At 53.5% G+C, this 10,142-nt stretch overlaps 1 protein-coding gene across 2 annotated transcripts; it reads right to left on the bottom strand.

The window, feature by feature from the left end:
* Positions 1-579: 579 nt before the first annotated feature.
* AP2M1 (adaptor related protein complex 2 subunit mu 1) lies at positions 580-9,922 on the bottom strand. 2 transcript variants are annotated; one of them, XM_047787742.1, is made up of 12 exons: positions 9,760-9,922; positions 7,665-7,781; positions 5,545-5,810; positions 4,763-4,845; positions 4,364-4,369; positions 4,026-4,161; positions 3,795-3,936; positions 2,894-3,013; positions 2,655-2,790; positions 2,454-2,551; positions 1,845-1,956; positions 580-1,190 (listed from the first exon to the last, which is right to left on the bottom strand). In XM_047787742.1, exons 2-12 carry the CDS (start codon positions 7,736-7,738, stop codon positions 1,056-1,058), a joined length of 1,308 nt encoding a protein of 435 aa, XP_047643698.1. In that variant the 5' UTR covers positions 7,739-7,781; positions 9,760-9,922; the 3' UTR covers positions 580-1,055. The 2 variants fall into 2 exon arrangements, with proteins under 2 accessions (XP_047643698.1, XP_047643708.1); XM_047787752.1 differs by lacking the exon at positions 4,364-4,369 and having other exon boundaries at positions 9,760-9,894.
* Positions 9,923-10,142: the final 220 nt, after the last annotated feature.

The following is a 10,142-nucleotide window of genomic DNA, read 5'->3' as shown; positions in this document are numbered from 1 at the left end:
TGTTTGAAAAATTTCTCTAACAGATATTTTAGGTTTAAAAAGGCTAAGACCAAGCAAGGGAAAACTGGTGATGGCACATCTTTATCTGCTCCAACACCTGAACAAAATAAGGAGCACTCCATTAGAGACTTGCTTATTTGCACACAATGCTCTGGAGAGGGGGAGGCATAGAAGGGAGGAATTTTGTTAAGAGGCCTGGGAAGAGGATGGAATTGAGAGGTTAGTTTCTAAGGATGGCTGGAAAGACCAACTGTAAACCCTGCTTAATCTCTGCCAATAGAGAAATACCTGCCTAAAATAAAGCTGAGGCTGATTTTAGGAAAAGAATCTCTACCCTCAAGGAATTGAGTGGCACGGTGTCAGGTGGGGCTGCCTGCCCTTGAGGCTATTTCTCAGAAGAGACCTGGGGCTAATACCTGTCAGGATAAGGGCTTGGATGGCCCTAGCAGTTGAGCCTCGACAAAGGAAGAGAGTTTAGAACCAAAATTCTGCTCAAGAGAGTCCTTTTAAGACAGGAAGGAAGCAGTCCCACCAGATCCCCTCCCCATGTAGCCACCACATCAACACTTGCCCAGCAACTCCGTTCTACAGAGTTTATTGGGTTTATAACTGGACGAGGTCACAAGTGTACAAAATGAAGCTCACACTAGCCCAAAGCAGAATAGGAATTGAGGGCTGGGGATCCGTTACTGGCCTTTGGGGGAGCTCCGAGGTGAGGGGCAGCCAACCCTCCCACTCCAGAGAGATGTGGCCATAGGGGAGGGGAGGAGAAGGGGCCCATCTGACTTTGGTCACACAACTCAGAGCCTGGCATTGGGCCAGGGCTGGCAGATGGATGGAAGAGCAGGAGCCTCAGAAACCACCCTGCCCAGGGAGCCCAGGGACTGTTCCACCAGTCCCGCTCACAACATGGTTGGTCCAGACCTAGACTCAGGGGCTGGTGCAAAGGGAAGGCAGCAAAGCAGGGGGGAGGAGACACTGATGTGTGGTGGCCGAGGGCACCCAGACCTGTGGAAGAGGGTGGGTGGGGAGACGGGCTAGCTGTCACTAGGCAGCTAGCAGCGGGTCTCATAAATGCCACTGCGGCCAATGTAGCGCACCCATTTGATGACATCGTGGTCGCTGTAGTTCAGCTTCGGTTCAAACACCTTCAAGTAGCGCACCTTGAGGCCAGAAGGCGCGAATGGCACCTGGGCAAGGGACAGCTCCAGTTAGGAATGTGGCCTCCCTTTCATAGCTCCTCTCCTCATAGCCCTGCCCTACCTCATCTCTACTACAGGTGTTTGAATCTTTGGGGCCCTGGGGGAAGCTGGGGTGCTGAGGAGTCCTCTGAGAGGTTACTAAAGATAGCATATCTAAGAGTAACTTGCAATCATTTGGGTTTGAAGTCAAGCTCTGCCTGTGACAACTTAAAGATCAGTTCCTTTAATCAGCAGTGGCAGTAATCAAAGACTTGCCTTCGAACATACTTATCCTGCTCAATATTATGGACTTAAACAGTAAGGTGGAGAAAATTACATGTCCATCATGCACAAAGCAAAGTCAGCCCGCTTTCCTGTCTCTAAGTAAACTTTGTGTCTTACTTGTCATGCAAGTAATCTACATTTTCCCTAATAATTGTTTTATGACAAGCCAAATAAATGAAGTCAAAGATTTTTGTCTAAATAGAAATTTCTAGTAGGAGGCCTGAGTGGGGAAGGAATAGGTCTGGGAATTGAGGTCACTTCTCTCTGGGCCTCAGCTTCCTCATCTGCAAAGTGATAAATACTGAGCTTGATCTGAATGATCTCTAAGGTTTTTCCTAGCACACCCTGCCATGGTTCTAGGCCCCTTCCCTGACATACCTCAAAGTTCATCGAAATGGGGGGTCGAGCCCATTTCTTCTTGTCATTGGTGGGCAGAAGCTCAATCTCAGCGCTGATCTGTGATTCCTTCATGCCTGCCATGCGCTTGATCCTGGAAACAGAGGGGCAACAGGTAGTAGGTGCCCCTAAGAGCTTGGAGGAGCTTCTGGGATCAGGGTGGTTCCCCTTTGGGAGGTTGGGAGGTGGCAGGGAAGAGAACCCAGTAGCTTGTGGGAAGTGCTAAGGCAAGGAAACATGATGAGGACTCTGATAACCTCCTGCTGTGAAACCTCAGGTCTGTTACTCCTTTAGCACTGTGGACTGCAGTTTAGACACATGACCATGCTATCCCTTGCTCCATCTACTTCACAGAGATAGGACAAGGGCAAACTGGGAAATGTTAAAGAAACTTGATAAATGCATGCACTCGCCCCAGTGATATGTACACTCACACAGAGCTGTAAGGGGTGACGACACAAGCAGAGGTCCCTGGAGAAGCAATCACTCCCCACCCCCTGCCACACACACACAAAGGACGAAAGGGGAAACTTAACAGGGTACACCAAGGCATTTGGAGCCCTGCTGTGGCCTCAAGAAGGAAAGACTCACTTCCACACGATGGCGTTCTCGCTGGCCTTGTACTTAGCCTTCCCCTTCATGCAGATCACCTGCACCCCGCTGGTGTTCAGTGGGGTTGGGATCCTCACCTAGAAGTGACACACCTGTCAGCGAGCGCTGTCAAGCCCTGACATCAGTTGCCTTTATTGCTGAAGAGAGATGCTTCCTCCTCCCCATGTTCCTTATCCTCACCTCAATCTTCTGAGCCAGTAGTGAGGGCTTGAAGTTGGACTTAATGACCACCTTGACCTCCAGCTTGGTGCGCCCCACTTCCCGAACTAGCGGGATCACTCGGAAGGGAAGGATGATGTCCTTGGTGGTGCGATACCTTCAGAGATGCATACCTTTAGGCTGGCATAGCAGAGCCTGTCCTCCACCCTTTCCCCCCTCTCTGCCAACAGGACCCCCTGCTCCTCACACCCCACTGGCACCTCATGAGCTCAAATTCTCCATCTGGTGGGATGAAGCTGATGCTGCGTTCAGAGTCAAACTTGCTGAGTCGAACACACTGGTGGAAGGTGCAGTCATCAATGGCAATTGATTGCTTCCCGCTGCAAGCAGGGGCAGAAGGTCTCCTCATTGGTACAGGAGAGTGGCAGCAGAGTTGGGCTGGGAGACTACCCCACCCCCAGAGGCTGCCAGAACCTGGATGAGGCTTGCACTGTAGTCTATGGAAAGCTGCCATAATGCAGCTTTCTGACTTGGGAGGGGGCAGTCCCTGTTCCAGAGTTAGGGATGAGTGAGAGCTTTACAAACTCATCATCTTTTGAGAGCTCTGCTGCTCAGAACTCAGTTTTAGGCATACTGGGCAGGCAAAGGCCATCAGTATGTAGAGAAGAGTCTTGGACCTTTGGACCTCAGGACCAAACCAAGGGGTTACTGAGTAGAATGAAGACAATCCTCTTATCTCTTTTTTTTTTTTTGTCTTTTTGCTATTTCTTGGGCCGCTCCTGCGGCATATGGAGATTCCCAGGCTAGGGGTCAAATCGGAGCTATAGCCACTGGCCTACGCCAGAGCCACAGCAACGCGGGATCCGAGCCGCGTCTGCAACCTACACCACAGCTCACGGCAACGCCGGATCGTTAACCCACTGAGCAAGGGCAGGGACCAAACCCGCAACCTCATGGTTCCTAGTTGGATTCGTTAACCACTGTGCCACGACGGGAACTCCCCCTTATCTCTTTTAAGCAGATACCAAGAGCAACCAACCAAGCACAACCTGGGGAAAAGGGAGTTTGCATTAATGCAGAAATGAAGGAACTTGTGATCACCAGGCGCTGCTCTGCATTCCATGGTCCACCCTGTCCCACCAGCTCCCCTGCCTTAGGTACCTCTTGCTTGTTTCATCGGCTGTGCCTTTGCCCTGCTTCTCAATGACAATCTTGTCATTCATCCCAAACTTGCACTCAGGCATGCCACTCAGGTAGCTCTTCATCACCACTCGGCCGGACACATGGGCGCTCAGCACCTGCCCTGGTGAGGGAGATAAGCAAGAGCAGCTGAGTCAGGACCAAGATCCTGCCCTGGCCCCCGCTCCAGCTTTATCACGAGAGGGCCCTCACCCTGTGGGGACATGAGGAGGTTCACACTCTCCAGCACATCCAGGAAGAGCTCGTTTCGGCGATACTTGATGCCTTCCCGCCGCCAGCCAATCTGCCCTGTCACCTGGCTGGTGATTTGGGACTGCTCTTCTTTCGTCTGCATGGGGAACAGAGACAAAGAGCAAGGCCTCACTCCTCTCCCCCTCCAATCCTCCTGTCTCTATCCCTACTCCACCTTCCTCCTTCTCCCTTCTAGCCACCACCCCCACCCTGCCCCAGTATCCACCTTCCCCCATGGGGTAAGGGCCTAGAGAAAACTGAGCAAAGCTGCAAGGGTGGAAGCTGAGGGAACAGCTTACCTGATGCTGGAGAACACAGGGCCAACATGGTGCCCACAGGAAGCAGTAGAGGAGCGCAGACGGGAAGAGGCAGGCAGGAAAGAAGAAGAAGGCTATGAGGCCTGGATCCTAAAAGAGGGCCCAAGCTCTCTCCTCCAGAGCAGCCCACACCCACTTCCCCCAGTGTGGAAGGAAATTGCTCGAGCTGTATTCCCAGTAACAGAGATGCTGAGTTGGCAAGCTCCAGGGGTGGGAGAGGGCCACACAGAGCAAAACAGGTCTGCAGTCATGGCAGAAGGCTCAGGCCAGCACTTCCTGTCAAGGGCAGGCTCATGAGTCAGCTCTGACAAGACTTGGGGGCCAGCTGGGATGAAGGGACGTTGGGCTCCACCCTGACAATAGCCTATACAACTCAAGTACCTGGCTTTTGATGCCCTGCTGGGTAATGAAGGTTTTCAGCGCGCCCGTCTCTGAGTTCTGCGGGTAGCCAAAGTCCAGGATCTCTGCAAAAGGAAGGGAACCATCAGCCCCTAGAAAAAGCTGAAGGCTCCCTCATTCCATCCCTCCCCTGGCCTGGATATATCTGGCCAGTATAGCTCCAGAAGACACTGTGGCATCATCTGCAGCCATTTTCTAGCTCTGTAGCATTTACTTTAGGATTTGTGCTTTATAAATCATTAAAATGTCAGATTTTTTCCAAATAGAAAAAAAGAAAATAGTCACATGGCCAGTGGGTGAGAAATCAAGAATTCCTGACAGAGGGATGTTGGGAAGGTGGAAGGACTCTGTTCAGTTAAATCATACCCTGCAGGGAAACAGAGGTAACAGTGCACCTTGAGAGGCCTGTAGTATCTCACTCTCCCCCAGGCTTGAGGCAGCTGTTGAGATGAAAGCTGGGAGGACAGTCACTGTAATAAGGCCCAAACCACAAAGGTAAGGGGATAAAATGTGCTTAACTGCAGGAGGACCAGCCACCAACAGAGCTTTAGGTCTTCCCCCACCTCCACAAGCTAGCCTGTTTCTGTGTTCACTTCAAACCAGCCTTTAAGTCTGGATTTGGATGGTTCTCTTCAGGGGTCAAAAGACCAGAGAGTCAGGAAAGAAAATTCAGAGGGCACTGGAGCCTCAGACCTGCTCCCACCTCCAGGCCAGGCCCCACCAGGTTCATTCCCACCCTAGACCCACTGCCCCGCCAGCCTCACCATCAAGCAACTCATATATGAGCACAAAATTGTTCTTGATGTTCTCTTCGCTGATCTTCCCAAAGTAGGCAGCCATTACGTCACACATCTTATAGAGGAATTCGAAAACCATGGCAGCATTGACATTCTGCTTGGTGACAGCTGCCAGCCAGATGTTGGACCGCTTAACATGGAAGAAACTGGTGCGAGCGATGTTGGTGACGGGGCTGCGCACCTGCTGCCGGGCGTGGATAACATTGACCCGAAAGGCGTCCACTGCATTCCTCCTGAGAGAGAAGGGTGCACAGGGACTGCTCAGTACCCAGGCAGACCTCACTCTGAAGGGATCAACCACGGGTGCTAATGAACAGCCACCCCCCCCCCCTCTGCTGGAGTCTGACACGCACTCTAAAGCCACTGCCTAAACCACTGGGGCAGCTCCCTACAACTCCTCTCAGTGGGGGCAGGGGAGGAGGACCAGAGCTAGCTGGTGTCTGAAGGCCACGAGAGACACGGAGGTCAAGTGGCAATGACAGGAGGGCAGGTGTAACCTTAATAAAATGAGGCCCATCAGGTTCAGAAAGATATGTTCCTGACTCCCAGGCCTGGCCCCAATTTCCCCGCTGCCACCTCTACATCTCAGTAAGCTCCAGGCCCAGATAAGAGAGAGACCCCGCTGCTTCTCCAGTCTTCCCACAGTGATTCCACCAGTGGGGAAGGCTGGCTTCTCCAGAAGTTAGACAAGGCCAGCATGACTTCAGAGAAGGCTCTAATCTACTGAGGGACAAGCACTGAGGGGCCATGGAGCTGGGCCACCCATTCTTGCCCAGGATCCAATTCCAGGGCAAGTCCAGGGAAAGAAAAAGGAAGAGGAAAACAATGATGTGGGGGGCAGGGCCCCCCACCCACCTGTGCCTGGGCAGCAGCTTAATAGGCCGCTTACCTATTGCTACGGCAGCCAATGAGATGGGATGAGAGAAATGACGCCAGCAAGAAGAGGAGAGTGACAGCAACGAGAGAGAGGATTAGACACAACACACTGGGGCGGGTAGAACACACCATGAGGTGGAAGCAGAGGGGCAACAGGCAAGGGGTGGAGAGCACAGCAAGGCATACAAGCTGGTGTAGCCCCTGGCCTTGGCTTAACCAGGCCCACTCAGGGTCAGAGGGGGGTGTAGATAGGTGTAGCCAGCCAGGTTCAGGCAAGCCAGGCATTGCCACAACTCTAGCTCATGCCCCACCACCAGCCAATGGACAAATAGCCATAAGGGCCAGGGGAGCCTATTAGCCAGAAAGCTAGGAGCCGCTGCAACAGGCCCACCTCTGACCGTCTATTCTAAGCGATTCCAGGAAGAAAAACAGTGCAGCATGGATCAGAAGAGCCTAACCTCACAGAGCCGCTGAGGCTAGGACAAGTCTCCTCCTCGGGGAAGAGCTGTGGCATGCAGGGTAGGGCAGAATGAGAAGTAAGGCTGTGCCTCCTTGTGGAGGTCGGAGGGGACACAGGACAAGGAGCTGTTCCCTGTCTACTGTGATAGGTCAGAAAGGGCAGCATGGCCTCCCTGCCTGTCCCTCAGTGACCTGGAGAGTGCCTCGGGCTTGCTCACCACCTTTCCTCTCCAGGAATGGCCCAGAGGAACTGAAAACATAGCTGAGTCAGCAGCCTGACTCCTCTAGAGAAAGAGTGGGAGAGGATTCAGCAGCCCAGAGAGGTTTTCAAGAGTCCAGTGAAAACTCTCACCATGAGAAGGGCTTCTGGGAGCAAGACTTAGATGGATTAGTACCACCAACTCCACCCACTGGAGACAGATCTCCTTTCTCCTCCTTTCTGCCTCAACCTGCCGAGGCAAAAGCACTCATTTCCAGAAACCAGGTCTGTCACTAAGGGAAACAGGAGGCAGGAGTTCCGAAGACTGTGGGGGTCCTGCCATTCCACAGATCCCACCAAGTGGCCAGCAACTGGCTGCTTGGCCGATACCACCAGACCTAATGGGAACCAGGCTGTGCTAGCTGAGCTTCTAGGATGCAGCGAGGGGTAGGGGTGGTCCAAATCAAGCCTCTGGTAGAAAGAGATCTGGTCCTGCATGCTGGGGAGGAGGGATGGGGGTGAGGGGCACAGCTGGCTCAGCCAGGGGACTCACCCGATGTCATCTCGGTAGACCCGGGAGATGAGCACCTCCCCCTTGTGATTATAGATGAATAAGCCTCCAATCATGGCGGCAGCTCAGTCCTGGCAGCCCATCGCTCTGAGAACAGACCTAGGACAGGTGGGGGCAGGGTAAGGGAAGGCCTTAGAACCCCAGCCAATGTCCCCTGTGGGGCTGTGCAGGACACAGGCTGAGCTTTTATCCTGACTCAACCCTCCAGCAAGTGACCCTGTGCCCTCCCGGGCATGCCCCTCCCCTCAGCCAGGCTCCAGTTCCTGTTTGTCCCTTACTGAAAGGGAGAAAGGGAGAGGGACTTGGACCCAGGATTCTAAGGCCATTTTGATCCTCCTTTTTCTGGGGCTGAACCCAGAGTAGCCCCCTCCCCCTTTCACAGCGCTGAGCTCAGTAAGGCCTCTTCCTGTGCAGACTCTCACTCAGGCTCTGGCCGGTGAGTCACTGTGAAGGCCTGCAGGCGGCTGGAGGAATGGCGGTAGGAATTACTCCCATAGGTTCAGGCCTGAGGCCCCTGAGGCAAAGCTTTAGGAGCACCAGTCTCTCAGGCTCCACTACCCTTGAGAAGGCAGCAGGGCCTGAACCTCCAGCTCTCTAATTCACAGAAGTCTAAACATTCCAGGAAAGGGTGTGCAGGCAGTGGGGAAGAGGAGAGAAGGGAGACCTTAGGCCCTGACATGGACCCAGGAGCATGGTTCCAGCCTCTCCCAGGCAGTCAGATAAACAGGCAAAAGAGCAGAGGAGAAAGGCCCCAGCCCTGACAGACAGCACCTCAAGGGCCCAAGCTACTTATTAGTTATTTCTGACCACCTCTCTTTAAAAAAGGGAGGCTCCCTCTCAATTCCCAAGTGTAATCAAAATACAGGTGTGTGTGGCGGGCAGCGGGTGTGTGTATGCAATTCATAAAATCAAGAGATCCTTCCAGCTGAAATTCTGTGATTCCAGACCCACAACATAATTCAGTTGAGTGCTTACGAACAAGGGGCAGAATACCTGAATTACTCAAATTATTTGGGTCAGACTAATTCAGACTTTTCAAGGAGAAAAAAGGTTAATTTAGTTCTAGATTTCTGGGATTAGCCCTGGTGTTAGTTTCACAGGGAGCAGTTTGGCAGACTTTTCTAAACTGAAAAATAAAGCCTATTGTCAAGGCGGCCAAGGTCTCCCAGACTGAGTGAAAGGTCTCTCAAGGTGGTGGACACATCCCACTCCTCAACCCCAAAGAGACTGGGAGAGGAAGCGCAAAATGGAGGTATAGCCCTACGCAAAGAACCAAGTTCACAGGTATCAAGTGGTAGGGAGCTCAGGGCATCAGAGAAGCAGAGATGGGGCCCAGGACAGGAGTGGAATATCTAAAGGATATACCAGCAGCAACAGTCAGGCAGTATAATCAGGTGAGCCCACAGCAGCAACAGGGCTGGTGGGGGCACCTGGAAGAAAGAGTTTACAGTATGGCAAAGGTCAAGGCTTTGAAGAGGAAAGACGGCAGGGAGAGAATGAGAATGGCGAATCAGGGAAAGCTGGGGAGAGGTAGCTTGCTTTGGGATGCAAGTATAGAGGCATGTGGGGGTGCTGGGCTATTCGCCTTGGGGAAGAGGACATCGCAAGAAAAGCTGGTTCCACGGGGCGCGGGGGGCTGTCACTCAACTGCGAGGAGGGGGTGCCACAGGGTGGGCTAGCTTGTCACGGTCCAAAGAGGCGACACAAGTGCGTGTCACTTTCCAGAGGATGGGGGAATTGTTCCTTGCGCGAAAAGGAGAAGGCGCAGAGGGGTAGGGGGTTGTCAAGATCCTAGGGAGGGGGGCGCCGCGCGGCGTCCCACCTCTGGGAGGATTCCAGTAGGTCTCCCTCTCAGGGAAGGCTACGGGCGGGTCAGGTGAAGGGCACCGCTCCGTGCCCGTCCTGCAACCGCGCCCGGGGCGCCCCCGCCCCACCGTCAGCTCCCTCCCCGATATGAAGGCTGGGGCCACTCCCGGGTGTGGGCAGCTTTCGGCGTAGTGCAGTGCAGGGAAGGGCAAAGCTGGGCAGTCGAGTAGCCGTCCTCCCTCACCCGGTTACGGCTAAATCCCGAGCTCACCTGGTGTCCGAGGCCGCCTGCTCTGCCGGGCCGGCCACTCTCCGGATCCCAAGATGTCCGCCCGCCCCCTGCTCGCCTGCCCGCTGCCTCGGCTTTCACTGCAGTATCTCGGCCCCGCCCCGGCCTCAGCTGCGCGTGCGCGTCCGCCGTCGGCGCAGACTACAAATCCCGTCAGGTTTCTTGGCCTTCTCGCTTACAACTTTATGCGCCCTAGGATTAGCAAAACTACAACTACCGACGGCCTTTGAGAACCTTCGTAGGAGGATTAGCGTTCCTTGGAGGAACGGTAGGAGTAGACTTATCCAGCCCTACCCGAAATACAGTCTAGAATAAGCTGCTACACTTCATTTTCCCCATTGAGCATTATGGGAATTGTAGTCTTT

This window comes from Phacochoerus africanus, chromosome 1, assembly GCF_016906955.1.
Source record: "Phacochoerus africanus isolate WHEZ1 chromosome 1, ROS_Pafr_v1, whole genome shotgun sequence".
In the NCBI taxonomy this organism is placed as follows: Eukaryota; Metazoa; Chordata; class Mammalia; order Artiodactyla; family Suidae; genus Phacochoerus; species Phacochoerus africanus.
Note: the sequence above shows the minus strand (reverse complement) of the source record. Positions and strands in the feature narration are given on the sequence as shown.